General features: G+C 31.2%; 1 protein-coding gene and 1 long non-coding RNA gene across 3 annotated transcripts; one reads left to right on the top strand and one right to left on the bottom strand.

Annotated features, from left to right (window-relative positions):
- Positions 1-1,627: 1,627 nt before the first annotated feature.
- Positions 1,628-21,319, bottom strand: LOC130629663 (uncharacterized). Of its 2 annotated transcripts, none has more exons than XM_057442942.1 (10): positions 21,247-21,319; positions 17,738-17,817; positions 12,334-14,614; positions 11,570-11,847; positions 8,549-11,093; positions 7,947-8,213; positions 7,817-7,848; positions 2,988-3,469; positions 2,186-2,253; positions 1,628-2,069 (listed from the first exon to the last, which is right to left on the bottom strand). In XM_057442942.1, the coding sequence occupies exons 3-9, from the start codon at positions 14,610-14,612 to the stop codon at positions 2,239-2,241; spliced, it is 5,898 nt and encodes a 1,965-aa protein (XP_057298925.1). In that variant the 5' UTR covers positions 14,613-14,614; positions 17,738-17,817; positions 21,247-21,319; the 3' UTR covers positions 1,628-2,069; positions 2,186-2,238. The 2 variants fall into 2 exon arrangements, with proteins under 2 accessions (XP_057298925.1, XP_057298924.1); XM_057442941.1 differs by lacking the exon at positions 21,247-21,319 and adding an exon at positions 17,926-18,060.
- LOC130629664 (uncharacterized) lies at positions 18,361-23,861 on the top strand. The gene is made up of 2 exons (XR_008982001.1): positions 18,361-18,560; positions 19,885-23,861. It is a non-coding gene; the product is annotated as an uncharacterized LOC130629664 (long non-coding RNA).
- The last annotated feature ends 1,445 nt before the right edge of the window (positions 23,862-25,306 follow it).

Below are 25,306 nucleotides of genomic sequence, written 5' to 3'. Positions count from 1 at the left end.
GTTATTTTTCGGCTTTTAAAACTTAGAAAAAACTTTCGCGATTTTTAGAAAAAGTTAATTTTCGCGAAAATAAATTTCGCGAATTTCAGGTTAAATTTATTGCCGGGCAGGAAAAAGAGGCCAAAATTTCTGCTCTTAAAGTAAAACAAAATACCGTAAAATAAAAAAATCAAGCACACCTGATTATAAGCGCACCTGTTGTTAAGCGCACCAAATTCTTACCAAGATTTTATTCCCGTTTATAAGCGCACCCTCAGATAAGCGCATATAGGAAAAAGAGATATAGAATACAACGTTTGTTTCACTTAAAACGCGGGATTTTTTTCGCTTCTTTAATTTTGTTACGGGTGTAGTTTTCCTATCTTTAGATTAACGATATAATAGCTTAAGATTTGTATTTTATTTTTGCAAAAAACTGTAAATTCTTCAACGACAAAAAAGTAAAGGGAAAAAAAATATGAATTTTTGCAGCACGAAGACCATATGTTGTTAAGCTTGGTTCTCACCTGGCACTAAAGAGCACCAACGAGCGATATCTCGTATTTTTTTTCATAAGTCAGAATCAGCTTCAACGCTCCTTAGTGCCCATTGTCACTCATTAGGGCTGTTTCTCGAGCACTAACGAGCTAACTAAGGCTTAGTGCTGTTATCAAAAATTTTTGATAACAGCACTAAAATTCTGGTGCTCGTTGGATTGTTTTCTTCTAAGATCATAGGTGCCGACATTCGTGCAGAAGTATTTTGTACAGAACATGATTTCCAAATGATGAATTAATTGTGAACTGCGAATTTATTCTACGTTCCATGCTCAATTATATTAAGTATTGTTCTCTTATAGTGTGGATCACTTTAAAACAGATTTTCCGGTACTCCGCTCTTTAGTGCCAGGTGAAAACCAAGCCTTAATATTCCAGGCTTAGAAGACTACATTATGCCAAATCCAAAAAGCGAATTTTCTTTTTTTCCTTGCACTTTTTTATACTCGTCAATAAGCGCACCCGTCAATAAGCGCACCCTCCTCAGGTAAGTGCATCAAAAACTTGCTATCGCCACTAATAAGCGCCGCGCTTAATTTCGGCATTTTACGGTAATTTAAGGAAAAATAAAAAGGGTTTCGAATATCTAACAATTTTCTGGCCTAGTTCACTAAGCTTTTTCGGGAATATCAAATTCAGTTTCTCTCAAACGAAAGCTTAGATGCAAATGTCGGAGCATACCTTTAATTACAAACTACTTAATAACAAAACCTGAAAAACAATCAACCAATAGGCACAAGGTCGGCGTGGTCACATCTTTAACCTTTTAAATAATAGAATAATTTATTATAATTGTTCGGGTGAGTGAGGCTATTCGCGCTTAAAAAAAAAAGATTTTCCGATATTGACCACGTGAGCAAAGAATAATAGAATTAGCCATGCAAAAAATCGTTTCAGACCTAGTGTAATTTTTCCCACCTTAACCCGATTTCCTGGTGATAAGAAAATTATGCTGGGTCTCCTGACTAACAGTTTCTTCGCGCAGAGCATATCGATGATTTTTTGAGTAAAAATTCAACTATATACAATGGATTCTAAGCTAACCTAAGTAGCCCTGGGGACGAGGTTGGTATATGCGTAAAGAATATCAATTCATTTCACCTATTCTTTTTAAATAATAAATACATGGATTTCTTTAATAATAAATTCTATCGGTACATTATTACCGAAATATACAAAATAATATACAAAATTGCGCATAAAAATATTTTTCGCACATATAATTTTTACAACTTTAGCAAAAAAAATATTTGAAAAAGTTTAAAACGAGACACTGTGAACGCAGTAAAACCACGTGACTTTGACCATGCATCTTGTTGTGAATGAAAAATGAAACGAAACACGGCACAATCGAACATGACGAAAATAAATCGAATAAAAATTGTTTTTTTATAACAACGTCTAAATAACTTAGTTTAAATTTAAATATTTTTTGCTACAAATATTTTCATATATATAAAATTATGTACATTATAAGAAATTATAAAACATATTATAAAAATAATAAAATGTGATAACGAATTCTTTTATCGTCTAAAAAGAAAAGATCACATTACTTAAACAAATTCTGAATTAAATTGTTTAAGAATGACAATATCAATGCAAGAAAATTCCACTCTCATAAATATACAAATTACGAAGTACCTTACCTGCGAAATGGATTGTCATTTTTCCAATCGAAAAAAATTCTTTCGTTAGATATTTATTTCTTCCTAGCCTAAAAAAATAATATTTTTATTAGTCCCACGATCGCAAATTTTACGCAAAATATGTTTTTTAATTCCCAGCACTCCAAATATATAATTTCCAATCAATAATTTTTATTAAATTTGTATTATTTTATTTTTACAATTAATTCAACAGCATGTTTTCCAACAATCTAAATGTTGCTAGTTTTTACACAAAAGTATAAAACGGTCTGGGAACGAAATTGTAATTTTTGATTCTTTCGTAAATTGTTATTTAAAATAAATATTTTTTAGTCATTATGTATTTGCATCATCTATCAAACCTTTTAGTTATATAAAACAAATATTAACAACTAATTATTAACTAATTTTTATTATATTCCTTTAACATTAAAATTAAAATTATTAAACTAATCACTTCAACAAAGATATACTTCCCAAATTTATCGCTGGCAAAATTTCTTCTACTTTAAATACATTAATTTTTAATTACTTTATTTTCAACAATAACCTCGCATGCAAATTAAAATATATTATAAATTTGGTCTTACATTATTTCGTTTATTAATATTTAACATGTTTATTTATATTCATTTCGTTTATCATCAACTTAATTAATTTTTTATTTCCGCACGGAACTTAAAAAATAAAATTCTTAAACTAAAACCTTTTTTAAAAATAAATATCCCTTTTTATTATCAAATAAAAAATAATTATACATTTATTCTTCTTTCTAATTTATTAAATCAACTTAATAACTTACTTCGTATTCTTTTATTTTCCGTCTTATTATTTCCCGGTTTTGTTCATTCATCAATACTCCAGCACGATCATAAGCTGTTTTTCCATCTATATCTTCGATCGTCACATCAATATTTTCATAACGTAACAAAACATCAACACATGAGATGTGACCATCATATGCAGCCCAATGTAATGGTGTGAAGTTGAGAACATCTACACGGTTGATGTTTGTTACATCATGTCGACATAACATATCTAATATTGTGTGACGATCTTCAATTGCAGCCCAATGATAACTGTTTCGTTTCCCACTATCTTTCGCCCAAACATCACTCCCATATGAGATGAGTATTTCCACCATTGATGTATTGTTGGTGTTCCATACTGTCCACAACAATGGTGTGTGTTCATATTCATCTCTCATGTGAACGATGTTTGGATGAATGGATAGTAATTTTTTCAATTTGTTGATATCGTTAGATTTAATAATTTCTACGATATCTAAAAATAAAAAAATAAATTAATAAAAAATATAAATTTATAAATTAATGAAACATGATAACGAAAAACTTATGACATCATTAAATACTTTTTTTTATTGTAAAACATTTTCTAATGTATTAAACATAAAAAAGTAATTGTGAAAACGCAGAAACAAAAAATATAGTAATAATTTATTTTTATTCAAGTTAATATGTTGACGTCATCATGTATAGGATAATTTGCATCAGGAGGAAATTGTTTTACTTGTATGAACCACGGAAATGTTTCAGTTAAAGTCGAGACCCTAAAATTTTTCGCCTGTTAAAATAATTTCACATGACATTTTCAATTGAAATCTCGGAAGTAAATATAGGTATTCCTACAATTACTACGATAACATAATGCGTTTTTATAAACCAACCTAGTCTAGCACTTTCGTCCCCGGGGATTTTTTTATCTATTTCTTATGCGGGAAAAGAACGAACAGGTAAAATCCCTGGAGAATAGGATGGCTAGCTGTTTATTTCATGACTTATTTAGCCTTTTTCAAAACAAGGGGGAAAATGTACCAAATATTATTATTGCCTAGTGTAGCACTCTCGTCCCCAGGGATGTTTTATAGCGAAAAGGCAAAAATATCTGATAACGAGGGTGGCTAGTATGCTTATTCCATGACTCTATTTGGCTTCTTAAGAACAAAAGAGAAACTTTACCAAATATCAATATTGCCTAGTCTAGCACTCTCGATTCCAGGGATTTTTTATCTATATGGCATGTGGGAAGACGGCGATGAATCCCTAAAACCGAGGCTGGCTAGTATGCTTATTCCATGACTTTATTTAGTTTCTTACGAACAAAGAAAAAACTTCACTAAATATTAATACTGAACTTCTACTTTTTATTTTGCACTCCTTGTGCTTACCTAACAAATGAACAAATAACGCTTTCTTCAGATTGTATGGAGAAAAGTGCAGGATAAAGGTAGAAAATAATCTCAAGCACGCAAAAAGAGTTTCTTAGTTTTTTCAGTAAAAATTGTAAAAATAAATTAAAGTTACACAGCTCTTAGTAAATACTCCGTTAATTGTGAACAGACTTCTCATGAATAAAAATAATGTATAATAAAAAATAGCTGCTGCTTTTATCAAAATTAAAATTTCTCTCACCTCACACGACCAGTTTCTATCAACATTATTTGCTGAATGAAACATATTCGTTTTGGTTGAGTATGATATAGTGATAAAAATAGAACGACTGTACTCAATATATTCGATTTCGTCTGCACGAATATTTCAAAGATGTTTCTCTGACACGCGATGGGTTAAAACTGCGCGGGTTTCTTTATAAGAACAATTTTTAAAGAACATGAGACTTAGGTATTGCAAAAATTGAAAATAAAATGAGAACAGCTTCAGGCTATTGGTAAAACAAAACTAACCGACTTAAATTTTACCATGAAATGACTTGTTGATTTGCTTGTAATTGTGTTTTTTCTCATGATTTCTATTAGGAAGAATTTTCAATTATGAGCAACTTAAAAAAGAGGTTATTCATTACTATATTGTAACTAACTTAAAACCTAACTTAATTATTTTTATGAACAATTTGATGTGAGTTAAATTATTCACCTCCTAATGCAGAATTTACATGCACATGCAACCGATGCAACTGGATACAGTAGCTAATTATTTTCTCCACTAATGTCCAGATTGGTATAATAGCGATAATTCTTCTATTCTTGGTCGGAACGTTTACAATGAAATGTCTTTTCGATAAGTATGATTTTAAACCGACCGCGGTTTCTTGTTTGTTTTGATTGTGCTTGGAAAAATTCGCTTCGGTGTAAAGTAGAAACAGTTCTTACTATTTAGCGGCGAAATATTTTGATGTAAACTTTTAACTAATCAGACTGCAATATTCAGTGTTTATTCTTAAAAAAAACACATTACTTTCAAGAATTCAAAATAATTGTCTTGTTTTTAATACCCACAAGACCGCTTAAATACAGTATCTTAAATTCGCCAAACGTTTTTTGTTTCCCGTTAAAATCAAAAAAATATTTCGCTGCTAATTTGCCGCCCAATTCGGTTTGTCGGTCAAGGTAGGTCTCAAAAGGACGTTCTCCCTTTGCATACACGTGTTGAGTTGTCCGGTACTGACACGCAAAGTACAATCTTCTTTTGCGAAGTTTGCATCTGAGTTTAAAAATAAAATTTTATCTTGGATATCTATAGAAATCCCTTGTTCCAAATTTGTGTGCCATTACGTTAGATAAAAAATTATAAACAGGTTTAATTAAAGAATTTCACACCACATAACGTGTCTTTGAAATTTACGAAAAATATAAACTACACTCAGCCAGGAGACTTTTATTTAATTTTACTTAAGGTGTTTCACCCTAAATTACGCTGGGTCTCACACGATTTTTCTGGCATCATAATACTGACTGCGCTCTTTGATTGATTAATTCTATTGTTCTTCGCTCACGTGATCAATATAGGGAAATATTTTGTTTTAGGCGCAAATGACCTCACTCACCCGAACAAATATAATTAATTTTTGTAATATTTAGGATGTTAACCACGCCAGCTTTGTGCTCATGGCTTGATTGTAATGACGAGTTTGCTGTGAGGGGGAATTGAATTTTAGGGAATTGCTCTTATTTACTTTTAAATTATTAATAATTTGTGCTAAATATATGATTTGAATAAATCGAGCAACCACGAGATAATAAAACTAATGGCAATATTTGAACAAAATTTCTTCTATCGACAATGATGAAAAGTATGGGTTAATATGGAAAATATGGAAAATATACTTTATTAATACCAAGTGAGGTTTCGTATCACTTTTATTGACACCCTTCTGTAACAGGCCAAGTTGAATTATCGATTTTTACGAAATTCGTACGAAATTATTATGTGGGATAAGTTTTATATTTTCTTGTCATGTATTCTTGTATAACAAAGAAAAACACACTGATTGGTTTTTTCTTATCGCAAAATATGGTTTATACGAAGGGATGCGTGATCTAATGTTGTTCGGTTTTCTGTTATCTTAAATAGCTGCGGCTTATATGAAATGGGGTTATATGCGGGAAATACGGTATGCATTTTTTCATACGAAACAGAATTTTATTGCTTTGTGTTGTTTAAGCTGTGTATTAGCCATAAAAATATTGAAGAATAAAAAAGTGTTTACTGCGATCTGATAGCTGTTAAAAATTAAATAGAATTTACTTCAGTAAAGATAAAAAAATAGACTTGAGTTATTAGGAAACTAGGGTTATTAGGAAAATTGCATCCCATTTGTATCATTTTTGCACTCAAATTGGGCTATTAAAAAAGATTTATCTACTTTTATCGGAGCGTTCCAATGATGTAATCGATAACTTACATTATCGTATCTCATTTTTAAATATTTCACAAGTTCACATTCCCTGATGAGGAAATTGGGAAAACTTGAAACTAATAATTTTCTTCATCGAAAAAATAAACTTCATATATACGAAATGTCAGCAATTTATAAGAGATTTTAGAAAAATGTCAAGTTTAAGTGGTCGATCAGAGTTACTTTCAATTCTCAAAATATTTTATACCTATTATTATCAATTATTTGTTTAGTCATTGTCAAGGAATAATATAAATAGTATCATGTCAGAAACAAGCGAGTTTAGTTTAGTCTATGACACAACAGCAACAGCAGTGCGCCACATTTTAACGACTCTGGTGTTTTGGTACTGCGAAACCCACTTTTAAGAAATATATCACCAATATGCAAAGTAGCTTTATTTCAACTTGATAACACTCAGTTTTTCTTACTTAATGTCATATGACCAAAAAGCAAAACGTTGTTAAAATTTTATAAAAAAGTCAATAACGTCTAATAACCTCTTACGTTTTTGGTAAAGGTCTGTTTTAAAAGCAAGACCAGATGGAAAAAATTAGCGAAAAATTTTTTCTTAAAAGGTTCTAGGACTAAACTCGTTTCAGACAATAGTGCCATTAAATTTACTTTGCGTTTCCCATGGTATAAGTACAGTAAACATAAAAGTAAACATAAATGTACTTTGAAACAAATTAAATGTTTAACAAAAAATCAGAATCATTTTATTCTTTTAATATGGGTAGCGACATTAAATAAGCAATAATTATAAATTTTCATGATTTTTAACATCTAGTTTTAACGAAATTTTTAAAATAAATATTACTTTCTCCAAACCACACAATTAGTCAACACTCCTGAAATTATTTCTGCCTATTTTTTCACACTAATGTTTTTTATATGTCTTTTAATTTTGACAAAGAGTCTCGTGGTGATTTTCTTGCCTAAAAATATGCTGATAACGATAACTATTTCTCTTACCTTTAAATCTGACACCCTTAACGTTTGGAAGTCTAAAAAAATTGAGCATGTTTTAATATTTCTCAAGAATGACATACTTCTCAACACATGGCTACAAAATGTTTTAAATAGGACTTGAATATAATCTTACTTGTGACGATAAGACACAATGCTGTCATCAGATACACCAAGATGATTTTTAGCAACTACACAAAACTTGCACGATTTACCAATTTCCATGTCATCAACGATGTATTGATTGCAAGAAATGTCATTTGCTAAGTTATTCCAGGTTAAACTATTACTTTCTTGTCTACTAACGGTGTACTTATCAGCGTCCTGTTGCCATCTCAATATACATGATGTACTTGACAAATATGAGCAAATTATATTGCTCACTTTTCCAGGAGGATAAAGGCTAAAATTATTAATATTGCATTTATATCATATTTTTTAACAAAACTAATGACTTTTACTTAATAAAATAAATTAAAAGATGATCAAAATTTTGTCTATTAATTTTTTGTTATTTTCATGCTTAGCAGCAGGTTAACATTTTTAACATCAGAAAACTCCTACAATGTTTTTATTAAGTACAGAATAGGCCCTGATACACATGTCGTGATTTTTTTGCCTCTCTAGAACAAATTTCACAAAAGAAAGGAGAGAGGATTGTGAATGATCACACTCATCTCTCCTTTGAGAACTATTCAAAAGAGAATTTGTTCTCTATTGTTTAAAAATTTTACTTACTTTTTCCTAACGATCTCATGCGCATTTAGGCGTTCATCCGTTGCCTGAAAACCAACATGTTCCAAATCTTTTATCATTTTTTTGAATTTCCAATATTGTGGTTTTATGTTAAAAACTATTTTATTGTTACTTTTCATAGACTTTGTGAACGGTATTTCTGTATCTTCATCGTTTGAGACTTCTACATTGTATTCAACCAAATGTTCAGTTAACAGTTTACTGATGATATGACCAGTTGATGATTTTACTGTATCCGATTGGTAGACGTTGGACGCTGAAACAAGGACCAGATTTTGTGTTGCTCTGGACATTGCTTCTAACGTCAAATGTTTTAACTTGCAATCATTGCTTTCAATTATACAGATGCATTCGGCTGCTTCAACTCCACGACTTCCCTCAATAGTAGTGAGCAGGTTATAATTTTGACTCTGCAAGGGATTTTTAACTATGATATCATCACAATTTAAAACTTTCCAGTCAGTGTACTTGTCGTAGTGAAGAAAATCAATTTTTAACAGTTTTAGTAATCTGTAAAAAATATCCTTTTGAGGGAATGTGTTATATATGAACAAACGTTTAGTGGCATGATGTAAACATACATCTTGTAAAACAAGCGCTAACATTGGTATAAACTCTTTGTCTGTTGTTGGAGTATTTGCCGGATGTATCAATAACGGTTTTGTTCCTTCGATATTATGACCGATTGAATACGCTGTATTGAATTTTAATGAAGTATCAATTCTAACATTACCCGAAAGATCCCCATCTTGTATTGAAGCTGCAACGACATCAATATCAACCGGTGTTTCAAATACTTCTTCTTCTCCTTTTATTATCGGCGTGGCATTGCTACTGGTAGTTTGTCCTTGTTCTTGTTGTTGTCGTGGTGGTGGTGGTTGCTGCAGCTGCTGCTGTTGTTGTCGCCGTTGTTGTTGTGGTTGTTTCAGTTGTTGCCAAAATTTGGAAAGGAGATTCTTTTTTTTTTCGATTTTTGTTTTGGTGGATATTGCATCTTTTGATTCCTGATCGGGAAGCTTAATTGTTACCTTGTCTTGTTCTACTTCATTTTCAAAAGCCTTTAAAAACTGAAAGATTATCCGGGTTGTTCTCATTGCTCTGTTAAGTTTTAATACTTTCATTCCTGTTTCTTCATACTTGTACTTGTCATGTATTGTGACTTTTTGGTGTGAAATTAATGTTCTATGTTTCTCAATGGATTGTGGGAAAAAAATGATGAAGGAGTTATTTAATTTTCCTTCAGTCTCCAGATAGTGTTTAAGCAAAGATGATTCTTCCTTGTTCAATAACTCTCCATTTAATTCATCAATTATTAGATGCAGGTTTTGGTCAACATGTTTCTTAACCAATGACTCTATTAACTGGTATGGTGTTGGCACTTCATTCATTTTCAAATCCTGAGCTAACTCGACATTATCCTTTACAACAACTTCGACAGCGGCTTTGTAATTAAATCTTTTAGTATGATTGACAATATCCCGTTTCAGCAATGTGTTGCCGTCCCAAACTACGTAGTATATGATCGATCTATTCTCAGAGCGCTCGTAAGCAATTTCCAAATGTGCTAAAGCTAGCACTGTCTTACCACTGCCTAAGGGACCGATTATAATTTTTTTTAAAGAGTTGTTGTATAAATGACGGAGTTGCTGTGGAGAAAGTATTAACGAGCTTATTTGTTCGTGGACGTTTTTACTGAGTGAAGGAACAGAATAGAGTGCTTTTCTTGTAGCCATAAAACACATGACTTTACCGACTATGTTGATATACCGTTCCTTGTTATCCTGAACTTTATTTTGTGCTTGTGAGCTTTGCAAAATATTTGAAAAGAACTTCATCATATTTCTATCCTCAGCCAAAGTTTTCTTGGAGAGTAGGTTGCAGTCTACACAAAGGTGGATATTTTTGATATCTTCGAAATGTGGTGCAGCTACAACATTAACCATTTTCAGGTGACCATTTTTAAGATATTTTTTAGTGATGATAGATAGCTCCTTCAAGTCCTCTTCGCCCGCTTTGACTTCATCTTGTATTCTAACTGCGTCGGTTGTTTCTGTGTATCTAATGTTGACGATATAATTTGGCAACACAAGTAGAATTCTTTTGTTATCAGTAATTGTGCTTTCCAAACTCAAAGAAAATTCTTTATCCAGTTTTAGAAATCGAATATGTTCCTTCGTGTTATAATGCGTAAATATTGTAAACAAATGTTGTAATTCGATTATAACATCCTTTATCTTTTGTGCGAATAAGGAATGTGTGACGTTTTGCATTGGAGGTGGAAATTGGAGTGGTTCTTCCATGCATTTACCATTGACGGTGAAATAACGCTGGATGTAATCTCTTTCAAATGCTTCGTACTCCTTAGGTTCCATTGTTTGCAGGCTACCACCACATATAAATTCAATATCTGCTTCTTCTCTTTCTGCTCCTACAATGCATTTTATCTGTTCAGATATTCTTCTACTGTTGTGCGTTGTTACATCAAAATGGCTGGTTTCACACATATGCGCTTGGACCAATTTAATATCTAATTAAAAAAGTTATTTTAGTTTGCAACATTTCTACACAACCAATTTTAATCCAAAGTAATGTACAAAACAACGCGCTAGAGTCGTCAAAGTTTTGGTGTAGAATACAAAACGTTATTTTTTAAGAATCTTTGCAATAATTTTTATATATTTTTGCGTTCGCATAGCCAAAGTAAAACTTTTGTCGAGATAAGTGGCTTGCATCGTTAAAATGATTGCTATTCTAATAAAATCTTGACAATGTTTTTCATGGTTCGAATAATATTTTAAATAAACCCTTACATTTGCTTGTAAATATAGCTTTCCAAACTTGTTTTACTTGTGCTCTGCCCTTGTGCACATCCACATTAGTTAGTAATGTATTTTTTGTGTTCTATTTTTATTTTCATTGTTCCAACTCCTTATTTATTTTTTTCGAAGAAAAATAGCGCCTTGAACTTTTTCTGGATAGAATACGTCATCTAAACTTACTCACCTTCAATTGAAATCAAATGAGTTTTACTTTCACTGTCAACTAACGTAATGGATAACCCATTGATAGATTCAGCATTGATAGATTTGTGATTGTAAATAAGCAGTAATAGTTTTCCTTCTTTTTCTTCTACAAAATAATCGTCGCCGAAATTAAGTTCTTTTGATTGTCTTGTAAAATTTTTAGTAATAATAGTGTGTATACTTTGTGCAGACCAGTTGAAGCAGTCATCATCAAATTTTATTACAAAATCTCCTTGAAAATTTTTTAGTAGCATATAACTAAAATAAGGATTAAAATATAAATTAGAATAGAACCGTAATTTCTTTCTAAATCAATAGTGTTTAAATGACAAGTTTTTGAACAACACGATGACAACAAAGGACTTTACTGTTCCCATTCCGTCTTTCAATCTTTCATAATCATTTTGAATGTTCCTAACTCCGTTTTTTTTTTTTTTTACATCAACTTGAATATAAATAAGTCCATTCTTTAAGTTATTTAGATTTTACTTAATGTTGTCTTTGTTTTTATTTACTTTACATTTTTGTATTTCAATCAGTGCTGTCATAATTTCAATCTGATGTACTCTTATTGCTGATGACTCTCCTATGCATTGAAATCATTACAGAAAAGTGATTTAGTTACACCAAGATAAAGTGGAATTTAATTGAATGGTAACTTATTTACTTTACCATATTTGCCTTTTATGTTAAGTTGACAGAATCAATTTAATGATAGAACAATATAGAAAAAGAATTACACACCTGGGTTGTTCTTTTATAGTTTCTTCCAACTGAGAACTCTTCTGATCACATGATGATGAAGAAATAGTTTGCTTTACTATTTCCACTTCGGCTGCTAATCGATTATAATTCTCTTTATTCTCTTTAATACCATCTTCGTTTTGCAGAATATTGTCTTTATTTGCTTTAATGTCACCTTGATTTTGTCTAATACCATCTTCGTTTTGCTGAATATTGTCTTCATTTGCTTTGATGTCATCTTGATTTTGTTTAATACCATCTTCGTTTTGCTGAATATTGTCTTCATTTGCTTTGATGTCATCTTGATTTTGTTTAATACCATCTTCGTTTTGATGAATATTGTCTTTATTTGCTTTGATGTCATCTTGATTTTGTTTAATACCATCTTCGTTTTGCTGAATACTGTCTTTATTTGCTTTAATGTCACCTTGATTTTGTTTAATACCACCTTCGTTTTGATGAATATTGTCTTTATTTGCTTTGATGTCATCTTGATTTTGTTTAATACCATCTTCGTTTTGCTGAATATTGTCTTCATTTGCTTTAATGTCACCTTGATTTTGTTTAATACCATCTTCGTTTTGCTGAATATTGTCTTTATTTGCTTTGATGTCATCTTTATTTTGTTTAATACCATCTTCGTTTTGCTGAATATTGTCTTTATTTGCTTTAATGTCACCTTGATTTTGTTTAATACCATCTTCGTTTTGCAGAATATTGTCTTTATTTGCTTTAATGTCACCTTGATTTTGTTTAATACCATCTTCGTTTTGCTGAATATTGTCTTCATTTGCTTTGATGTCATCTTGATTTTGTTTAATACCATCTTCGTTTTGCTGAATATTGTCTTCATTTGCTTTGATGTCATCTTGATTTTGTTTAATACCATCTTCGTTTTGATGAATATTGTCTTTATTTGCTTTGATGTCATCTTGATTTTGTTTAATACCATCTTCGTTTTGCTGAATACTGTCTTTATTTGCTTTAATGTCACCTTGATTTTGTTTAATACCACCTTCGTTTTGATGAATATTGTCTTTATTTGCTTTGATGTCATCTTGATTTTGTTTAATACCATCTTCGTTTTGCTGAATATTGTCTTCATTTGCTTTAATGTCACCTTGATTTTGTTTAATACCATCTTCGTTTTGCTGAATATTGTCTTTATTTGCTTTGATGTCATCTTTATTTTGTTTAATACCATCTTCGTTTTGCTGAATATTGTCTTCATTTGCTTTGATGTCATCTTGATTTTGTTTAATACCATCTTCGTTTTGCTGAATATTGTCTTCATTTGCTTTAATGTCACCTTGATTTTGTTTAATACCACCTTCGTTTTGATGAATATTGTCTTTATTTGCTTTGATGTCATCTTGATTTTGTTTAATACCATCTTCGTTTTGCTGAATATTGTCTTTATTTGCTTTGATGTCATCTTGATTTTGTTTAATACCATCTTCGTTTTGCTGAATACTATCTTTATTTGCTTTGATGTCATCTTTATTTTGTTTAATACCATCTTCGTTTTGCAGAATATTGTCTTTATTTGCTTTAATGTCACCTTGATTTTGTTTAATACCATCTTCGTTTTGCTGAATATTGTCTTTATTTGCTTTGATGTCATCTTGATTTTGTTTAATACCATCTTCGTTTTGCTGAATACTGTCTTTATTATTGTTAACATTGAAATTTAAAATTTCAGTATCTGCTTTCATAATTTCGATCTTAAATAAGTCTAAGTCATTCAAGCAACCAGATTTCAAATCTTTAATTTTTGTTATGTCGTATCCGAGTCTTCTTAATATACCTTCTATGGCATTCCATAGCTGATTATATTGTGCTGAACTCATTGCTCTTCCATGCATAACATTATTGCGCTCATTTCTGATTCGAATGATGTCAGCACCGACACTGAAATCATTTGGTTGCGGTGTTCTGGTCCTCCACCCACCAATTGGTGCTTGTATACCGTGACAACAATTAATTAGAACGTCACATAAAATAGTGATGTCAAACAATTCCGAATTTGTTTCCCTATCTTGCGGAAAAACGATTTCCAGCTGATCTCTTTTCAGATGGTTTAAATGTTTCTTATATTTTTTTAATGACAGATATAATTGTTTCTTATCCCTTGGCATGTTACCACGGGCAGGATCATGAAAAATTTCACGTAAGTGGTCACAACATTCATTGAGAAGTGTGACCAATTTAATTTGATATTCATTGTTAGTGATCAATGCGTGGTGAGAAGATCCTGTTGGAGGTACTGCCGTTGCCATGACTATAATATATATAAGATAATTTCAATTTCAAATCAAGAAGTATCAATAGAAGTTATAATTTTGATACTGGTTATCAACAAAATTTCTACAAGTTCATGGAAACTCGACTGTCGCAACAAAGTCGATAGAGCTACATTGCATTTGTTATTTTGTGTCCTGTAGCAACAGTACATCAATTATTTAAAACAACAAGAGAAAAGGAGATCATATAAAACGAGTACTTTACAACTTAAGACTTCACAAGTTTAATTTTTAAGATATATTTCCATTGGATCTGTATAACTGAACTATGATTTGTTTGAAAAAACGGACTTCGAGCTCCAGGTGCGAAGTCCGTTTTTTGTGTTTTGCTCCACTCTCCCTCCTTTTTACTTCTTCATACAGAATAAAAACTGTCTCGTCTTTTTGTTAGCATCCATTTGTCACCGCAGTCTTTTTACGCAACTTTATCAGTCAGTAAAACAGCCCAAGGCAGTTGCAAAATGTACATAAACTTAAATTCCAACATAGTGCGAGTACTATGATTACCGTAGTGTCATTTGATAAAAAAAACACAAGTTTTTTTTATTTATTGACTCTCGCCATCTATTTGAGTATATCATAATACGGTACAATAATACTATTTAAGAGTTATTATACTGTTTGCATTTCGTGTTTCCGCAACACGACTTTTTTCTCGCGCGCAAACAGACAGATAGAATACGGCATTTATTAAAGAGATCAAAGAATGTTTACATAAATGTCTGTGGTCTGGTGAGTACTCTTTACAGATGACGCATGTGATCAAAATAAATCTTCGCAAGTAAACCATATATAAATATTTGTGTTAAAAAAAACTTATGGACAGTTAACCTGAAATAGCTGACTGGTAAATGATAAAAAATGATCATAAAGCAAAATAAATTCAAAACTAGCCTTATTTAAACAGAAGTTCCGCAAAAACTTTCCGAAAGGTTTTTACGCATAATAATGATGCATTTAAGTTCTTAACCTGGCATTTAATGCTTGTTCAGTAATGGTTTATCCCGTTTCGACGCAGAGGTGGTACTTTATTTAACCCCGAGTTTTGACGCAGGGTCTGCTGGCTTGTATGTGATATAAAAATTGGTAATTTGCTTGCTAAGACAAACTGGAATTGGTGTATTAATATAATAGACGAATCTGTTAAACACGTGGGTGAATCGACTTACAGAAACTTTTTTAATGTGTTGCTTCTTTGTTAATTTTAGTATCATAATATAGATGATAAAAAGACTTAAACAGAACAGGCGACACCAACGACTTAATTCAATGTGAATATGTCCCAACATAAATTTGTAACAAAGCATTTACATTCATTTTAGCTACACAACCCGCCATTGAGATTAAATTGGCAGAAAATGAAATTCCTAGCAAGTGAAATGACTTTAATTTTGTCACGTGATTTGTTCTACCCAATCAAGAATGTAAATGGAAGTTTTTAGGGGGATGTTTTATATAGTCGCTTTTGTAGAAGAAATATTTTTACATACAAAAAATAACACGCAATTATATCTAATTACAGATAAGGTCCTTCTACATACACATAATTACAAACATATATTTTATGGAATATATGGGTTTATCCACGGGCTACCGACTAATTTATATTATTAATACCCGTCTACATGTGACTGTAACGCAAAATAGTACCGTAAGTAGCAAGACGCACGCAAAGCGGTGTAAAAAGAACAAAAAAAACCCGTGGATTTTCTAACGGGTCATGGACTAGTTTTTAATAGTCTCTTCCACGAAGAGGTTTTCGGTAAACAATAAAAGTGATGTCAGAAAGATACAAGATGCCCCGGGGACGAGGTTTCGTCTGGTCAGGAGGTTTTATATTTAATGTTTTTTATTATAAGTAGCTTTAAAAAAAGAAGTTATTTTTTCTTCTTAAAGCTCGTGCCCAGGGATTTTTTCTTCCACCGGCGCTGCAGTTTTTGGCGTCAGATATACAAAGAGACAACATATCCTGGGATTGAGGTTGAGGAACCTATCTGCACAAGAAATTACGGTTCGAAGTCCAACTAACTTAACTTACATAAAGGCTGAAATGCACGATTGTATTTTAATGTCTTTTATTTATTTCCATTTCAACATTTCACGTCAATAAATTAATACACATCTATTTTTATTTAATTACTCTCATTCTCCAATCACTATCACTTTCGTGTACCTGACCACATGATATGTTCAAAGTTCATATCGCTCTACTTACGTAAGCAACACAATTCATAATGGCTGTAATTAGAACCCACTCCTCCATATTATCACAACACCTTCATTCCCAACTTTATATTAGACACCCCTAAAGTTTTACACTGCGATACACGCCCGAGCGTTTTTAAAGCATTGTAGTATATGTATGGAATTCCTTTATATTAGTACTAAAAATATTAGTACTAAAAACGTCAACGAAGGAGAGTTTTTGTTACAAAACTGTATTTTGGAATGCAAATATTTTCAAGTATTTATTTATTTAATTACACACATCTTGTCACGAGAAGAACATGAGTCATCATTTTTTACTTTTTTACACTCTCTTGCCAAGTTCTATACTTCACCAAAGTTTTTGTCATCAACTCCACTTTTATTGCACATTTAAGGTTACATCATTACCAATTTCTAATTTTTTTTGCAATCTATATTTTTAGTAGCCATCGCCGTCAACCTCGTTCAAGGGCCTCTAATTGCTGTCCCTGACTGTGAGAAGAAGAAATATTGTCGGATGAGGTTGATTTTACTCAATTAGCATTTATTTTATATGAAACATGTTTATAGGAAACTCACATATGAGTCTCTGTATTAAAAAAATTAAGAACATTTGCTACTAGATTGCTGTGATTAATTTTAAAATAAAAGGTTAAGAAAAACCTGAGTCAGACTGACAATTCTTACATCAACATTCTATCTGTTTTATAGATGACAAAAATGCAAGTGAACAAACTTAATGCAAGAAAGCAAAATAAAAAGACAAGGAAATAAGGAAACCAAAAAAACACAACATGAAAAACAGACAACAGCAGTATAAAATCGAAAATATCACTTCAATAATATTTCAAAAAAAAAATTACTAAAAAAAATGAAGAAGTGACTAAACTCACCAGTGTAACAGATTTCTTTTATATATATATGTAATTATATGTCCTGTCCTGATATTCTTTCAACGTTAAATGCTGTTCGGCTAAAAAAAACAAAAAAGAAACTTTAAAGAAACAAGGAGACTTAACATCGAAATTATCAGTCAATAAGATTTTATCAAAATAGATGAAGAACAACTGACTAAACTCACCCGTGAAACAGATTTTATATATAAATATTTGTATATAAATATATATTTATCTTTTTTTAAAAAATGTGCTGACGTTAAAAGTTGTTGAACTTTCTTCGCTGAAATCTAAAAGTTTATGACAAACCAACCCTAAACTATATTATGTTGTCTTATTGGTAATCGTCATGCAACATTGATTACATATATAATTATTCTTTTGTTCAACATAAAACAAATTATTTATATAGTCATGGTGTAATATAAAAAGTATTGTAATAATAATAACCAATCATATTTCTTTTCGTGTTTACGTAAGCGTATTTTCTCTCTCTAAACGACGTAAATCTAATCACATGACTACTAAGTTGCTTAGAACTTTCACAAGAAATTCTTTCTCATGCTATTCTTTAACTAGAACACAACAAACTTTAACTGCGTCCTACAGGACTGAACTATGATCTGAGCGACGCGTCGGTTTACGTGAATGTCTCGGGGCGAGAAACACGGCGAAAGGTGTTTGTGTGCCCGCGAACAGGAAAATATACCAGCAGGTAGCAGTCACTGATGCTTACTGCCCTTGTTCTGTTAATAATCCATGGGAGTAGCTCATTTTGACCCAGTTGTAAATAAAAGAAGTGCTGCAATGAACAGTTCTGGTAAGTTAATAAATAAGGTAGCATTTGCTTATTTGTATAAAATCTCGCTAGTATTAGTAGAGAACGATCTCGTATGTCGTTTGCAAGTAGCAAAAGAAAACGATGTAGTAATGTTACGCACACATTTGGCAGTCAATTATGTCCGATGGTTGTCATGGGACTATACTCGTCTATGTGTACAAGTGAAAACATGATTGTAGCATATGTTGTCATTATATAGTAGACATTAATCACTGAGCATGGCAGTAAACATAGATGTGTCAAAGCGGTAGGTTAGAGTAAAAGCAATACCAAGATTCTTTTCAGGAATATATAGACTGCGGGCAGGTGACACCGGTTTTTACCTCAAAGGTGCACTAAAATACCATTCTATTGACTAAACAAGGGCTTAATTTCTTTTTTGCGAGGTTAGTAAAATATTCGCAAAAAAGGATGTACGATGGAAGTGCTTTTTCATTTTCTTGACGAGAAAAAACGGAGATAGTCGTGTTACTATTCTTCTCCGTTTGTTTATTAATTTTCCAAATTTAGAGTTTTAAATTCCAGCTAAACAATAACAAACAAGCATCAATTCCGTTATGTTTATACCTTTTTCCAATTGTTGTTTCAAAACTTATTTTTTCATTATATATATTTATTTTTGCTTAATTGATTGCTAAAGCAACAAACTTTGTGGAATGTATTTACAAGAAAAGGAACAAAAGTGGTTGCTATGTTGATATTGAAAACAAAATTAGATACATACAAATAAATAATTTTGTTGATGTCTATGTTAGAGTGCTATGGTTAGAGATTATCAAACTGTTATTACAACTCCACAAAAAGGATTAACGAAAATTATGAAACCGGAGATTTAGTACCACGAATTAAAATATTCTTGTGTTCACGGTGAAAGAAAACTCAAAGGAAGAGGTTCTTGACAACGAGCTGTTCAGTATATGTTTTGTTTATATTAATTACCAACCTCGTTTCCAGACCTTTTTATAACTTTGTTCTACTAACTGAAAAACTTAAGCAAGACTGCAAGTTTTCACTTCATTAGCGAGTAGATGAATCTGGACAATTTTAAGAAGTCATAGAAATTCACGCATAATCACGAATTAAATGCGGTGGGCAATTCTCATCTACCTAACGATTATCAATAGTCATATAGTTTCATTAAATATGTAAAAAGATAAGAATCTTAGTATAAATTATTGTTTGCATTTTTTTTTATTACTTCTGGAAGCTCTACAGGCTTACTTAATCAGAAGAAACTAAATGACAGTAAGAAAATGAATCTTGGAGTATAATTATCATGATGCATTTCAATATCATTTTTTAGATAACAAATCAAAGTTGGACGCAAAATGCGCTGTTTTGAAATTTGCCCTGTCGTTTGTCCCAGGATTTATGAAAATTAATTCAACAGTTGAAGGGTTGAAATAAATCCGACAAAATAGGTATCTATGTAATGTGTTAAGTAAGCTAAGATGTTTTCCCGCCACATTCCAGTTAATTTAACTTTACTTTTCTACCAACTTCGTCCTTAGGGGGTTTTTCTTGTTTGATATCCACACCGTTAAGTAAGCGCTAGCGGCTATGACATAGGCAACAGAACCTAGGGACGAGAATTCTTTTCTATATTTTAAGAATCAGTTTAAAACAAAACTTTGCTTTCATTTTGGTACATGGAAAAAACAGTGAAATATCGATCCTGTTTTCAAACTAATCTTAGACTTAACAAGAATGCGTCACGAGAAAAAGATCAGAATTCCTACATTCATAGCAGGAGCAAATTAATTGGCAGTTCGCTTACACTTTTTTTTGGAAGGGATGTACTTTATTTTATACTATTTCAGCCTTCAATGTCTTGTTGTGTTCTTCAGAAAAATTGCAAAATCCATTTTCATAATTTAATGCCAGTTGCGAAACTCATTTTCAAAGTTATTGTTAGTTCTATACTACGTTATTTTGTTTTTATTATCTATGAAGAAATTCTGACTAAGAATTTCCTTAACATGTTCTTTATTTTTGACACAATCTTCATCTCAAAGTGTTTTAATACAACCTTCTTATCAAAATATTATCTTTTTTTGTTTATGAAAAGCAAAACAAATATTCCGTGAAGCGTGTATTTTGTGTATAACTTTTAGTTTTATAAACAACCCAAAAATTTTGCTGATCCTAAACTGTTCCTCACTTGTTTCTTCTTGACTATCTATCTACAAACGAAAGACGGCAGACCATTTGGAACCATGCCACAAGTCAGTCCGACCTTCATCGTCACAGAGAATACTGCGAGAAGAGTGCGCACCCATGCAAGTTAAATAAAACCAGAACATGGGAGAGGTTAGGTGCTGTGAAATTAACTTTTTAGACGAATGTTCCTATAAACAATTATCATACCGAGGAGTGTGCTTGGGATGGGTCGTTAGCTTAATTATTTGTTTTATATAATATTTTTAACTCTTTTTACTTTCGTCTGCCTGACCACATGATATGTTTAAAGTTCATATCGCTTTACTTACGTAAAAGCCCATAATGACTGTAATTGAATATGTTTTGTTTTTAGTTTCGTGTATTAGACCACGATATTGTCTATGCGTAAAATCATCTAGCGCAAACACACTCCTTCGTAAAATTCAAAAATAATAAATCTTTTTTAGTACACACATATTTTGTATTCATCTGTCAGAAAACTTACCTTATTGTTTTCATTGCACGCTCGCTTCTATTATTTAGGCTTCTTTATGATTGAATCCAAGTCCCCAATCTCTGTAATTAAAAGAAAACAATCCATCACTATTACTTTTTTTCGGTTACCCTGACAACTTATCGCTATCACTTTCGTCTACTTGACCATATAATGACGTATATTCATTATACGCATTGTGATCAAATGTTTATTTGATCACAATGACACTAGCCATTTAAACATTTACGGTTTCAAGCTTTTTTAATTTTCTGATACATGGGATAAAAAATAATATTAAATAATATACGTTAATGATATAATACAAATTTTTAATTTTCAATAGAAGTACGTGCTCTTTCTTCGTATATGCTAAGAAAGGAGAAGTTTGGAATGCAAATAAGTTCAAGTGTTTATTTATTTAGTTACACATCTTGTCATAACCATTGTCATAAGATGACAATAAGTCATCATTTTTTAATTTTTCACACTATCTTACACAACGTTTTTGTCATCAACTAATTTTTTTTGGAACGTATGTGAAAATACAGTACCAGTGTTTTAACTCTGCTCCCCTCCATAACTTTTAATAGGCTTTTCCAAGTGCGACTAAACTTGATACAAAATGGATGCAGTGGTACCTGCTTTAAATTTAATTCCTTTAATTTTTAATGATAGGCAAACTCGTTATTTAAATTATTTTTTCTTTTTTAATTTTCGAAGAAAATCCGAAAAAATCGGGAAGTCGGGTTAATAAATACAAAACAAAATTATTCCCCTTGACGAAATATAGTTGTGTTAAGAGTTTAATGTTTTTAAGATAAGAATTTCTTTTAAATATAAGGGGTATTTTTGAGTAATAGCCAATACATACCACTCTGAGAGGGTTAAAAAGGTTTTTTGGTACTCCGTTTTTGCTAAGCAATAAATAGGGCGACTTTTTGTTTGAAATTTATATCTATTCAAGTGTTTATTTGTTTAATTGCACACAGCTTATCATAAGATGGCATAAGTCAGTTCTTGTACTTTCTGTATCGATTTCTCTTATCAAAATCTATACTTGACAGAACTTTCGCTATTTTATTGAAACTTGCCATTTCATTTTCCAATATCCTATAATTACAGTTTCTATAACCCGTCATGACAACAACAATGACAATAAGTTTGTACTTTTGTTTTATTTTCAACGTCAACTTAGACCAAACAGACTAAGCATAAACAAAATAGAACAAAATTCAATGCAAATAAAAGAAGTTGTCTGGAATGTAAACATATATAAGTGTTGATTTGCTTTCTTACGTAACATTTGTCATGAGATAATGACAACACAATTACTGTACTTTGTACCTAGTACTCTTCTCACGAACTAAGTTTATAATTCACTTTCCGTATTGCTTTGGAGTTTTAAAAAGATAGGAAAATCGCTTAAACTTTCTTGTTGGATATCCATAGCTCAAAAGATTATTTAAGACATCAGATGCTCTTACGTTTTTAAACTTATCCACAAACTTGTAAGACTGGAAAGTATCAAAAATTATATTCAGGTTTAAACTAAAGACAAACAAACAAACAAACGAAGAGAAAAAGAAAGAAAAATAAAAATAATAAATTGGTAAACTTGCCTTTTTTTGACTTGTCTTTTATTTCAAAAATCTGTATGGCTTTCCTCACTGAATGGTAAAGTTTTTTTCTAACAATTGACCAACCCCGTCTGATTTTATAGATTGTCACGAGTTCTATGATTGGTTTCATAAAAAGCCATCTCTTTGTTCACAATTTTATAAAAACATTCCCTATTAACGTAATACAAAACCAATTGTGAATGTGATAACCAATCAAATCCATTTTCATATTTACGGTAGCCGTTTATTATTGTAAACAGAGATCACATGATTACAGCATTTTTTTTAGCTCTGCTATGATTAAGATTACCATGGTACATTATCCGTTATTATATCTTTTGTTAACTTACCTTATCGATAAGGAAAGGTGGTTAAAAAGTGACCACATGTTTGCTAGGCAACCATTGTTTTTTCCGGTTCTTATTTGGCATTTCTTATTTTCTGCCCAATTTTTTTTGCCTAATTTTCAATTCAGTATCTACATGTGAAACCACAACAGCAATAAAAAAAACATAAAAAACAGATTGGTATCAGTCTCTGTGCTAACTAACGTGACCAGTGAGTGTAGTTGAGCAGAGGGAAATGGAAGCGGAAAATATGTTTAAATGAAAGAAAAAGAAAAATTAATTATTAAAATTGACAGATTTATAGACAGACTTCTTTGTCCTCTTCTTTAAACATCTTATAGAGGAAAAAGGCATTGGAAATTCAAACTTTTGTTTTGTTTTAAAAAAGCGTGAATCGTCATTCATATTTTTATTCATATAACTTAACGCAACAAGATGGAAAGAAATATCACAATTGTAAACACGACATATATGTTAACATTCCATGTATTTTGAAATGGTCTTAGCTGTCAAATTTAGAAAAACATTTAATATGTGTGTAATCTCTATAAATCTAGGAAACCAGCGCATAAAAGATCCGTTTTTTAAGTTGTACAAAGTTAAACACTTTGAAAAGCTTTATTAGCCAGAATCACACTGAGTAGTATGGAAAAATATGCTGCCTACAAGTTACCGTCCCTTAGCTTTAATTGGAAGTCTCATTAAAATCAAGTTGTTGTTAGAAACAGTGACGCATTTAGTTGTCATTCAATATGAACACTCAAACTTCTAAATACATCTGTCAGATTGTTTCAAAAATACATTATAGGGTGTTTATTTTGTAAAATTCCTTGCAATAATAACCTAAGAATCTGAAAGTAAAAGTTTCAAAAGCCTCTTCAACTTTTGTCTTGTTTAACCCTGTTATCTCTTGTTTAATCCTGTTTTGTCTTGTTTAACACTTTTTTGTCTTGTTAAACCCTGACTGGTGCATTAAGATATATAGGAGAGACAGAGACCTTTTTGTTTGTCTCTTAATAATATATGTTTTGCAAATGTTATGATTTCGGTGTTTCGATTTACTTTCAAAACTTGAGTAAACTTCTTTCCAGTTACTTTATTCAAAAATTTCAAAGATATAAACTTTTAAATACCTTTTTGCGTGAACAAAATCTTAAGAACTTTTCTTAGAACCAAATATAAATGAACGAACCAGACCCGAAATTAATTTAAGAAAAAAAGCGATACCTAAAATGTAGACATGATTATTCTGGTCGAATAATAATTTGCTAATGACGTCATTGCAAAAGTGCCGACGTAACCTTAACTTTAACTGCATTTCCTCTTTTCTACAGACTGTTAATAAGATTTGGGAAAAATCCAACAACTGATAGCAACTATATTTTTTTTCATTAGGTTGCGAAACATAACGGTGTGTTAATCAAGGCAAAGCTGTTTAGCTATAATTTTCTGGTTGTCACAAAAAAACAGTAGTTGTACAAGACACATTATATTATATGTGAGAACCAATTATGTAGGAACATTAGGTTTTAAATCTTGCCAAAAATAAGGACCGATCAAAAGGGTACGAAACAGCTCAAGTAAGATCTCCGTCATTAATGTCACTCTCCATCCTTTCACATACTTAATATAATTGTTTAATCACCAGGCCACTCAGAAGGTTGAGCTACAAGAAATTATTTTTTAAGAAAGAAGCAATCTAGCTTAGGTCGAAAAACTTTAGAGTTTTAATAGGAAAATTGACATAAAGACACCGTAATTGTTAAAAAACATATTCGGATAGTCATTATATCATAAGTTCTTTTTTTACAAAACTATTTAACTATTAATATTAGACATAAAAGCAAATTAAATTGTCTATAATAAGTTCATAACAAACAAAGTCTGCATTTTGGAAACATAATAGGTCAAACAAAAATCAAAATCTCAACCTCAAAAGAATCAAATTCACAATACCTTTCAATGTATAACAATAATGTTAAATTTTAATGACATCATTTAGAAATGCAGTATCAACATGGCACAGTAAGTTTTGTTGAACGCTGGTAGTGCCGTCGAATATGGACTTCTTTTTTCATAATATGTCCCCTGGTGGGGTGATAG

The sequence above is a fragment of the Hydractinia symbiolongicarpus genome, chromosome 2 (genome assembly GCF_029227915.1).
Source record: "Hydractinia symbiolongicarpus strain clone_291-10 chromosome 2, HSymV2.1, whole genome shotgun sequence".
NCBI lineage: Eukaryota > Metazoa > Cnidaria > Hydrozoa > Anthoathecata > Hydractiniidae > Hydractinia > Hydractinia symbiolongicarpus.
Note: the sequence above shows the minus strand (reverse complement) of the source record. Positions and strands in the feature narration are given on the sequence as shown.

Coding starts and splice junctions, on each gene's coding strand:
- LOC130629663 (XM_057442942.1), bottom strand. CDS start 14,612: ATGGCAACGGCAGTACCTCCAACAGGATCTTCTCACCACGCATTGATC. Junction 7,849..7,946: donor ATTGTGTCTTATCGTCACAA/GTAAGATTATAT, acceptor CAATTTTTTTAG/ACTTCCAAACGTTAAGGGTG. Junction 3,470..7,816: donor TAAGGGTGTCAGATTTAAAG/GTAAGAGAAATA, acceptor TTTTATTTTTAG/ATATCGTAGAAATTATTAAA.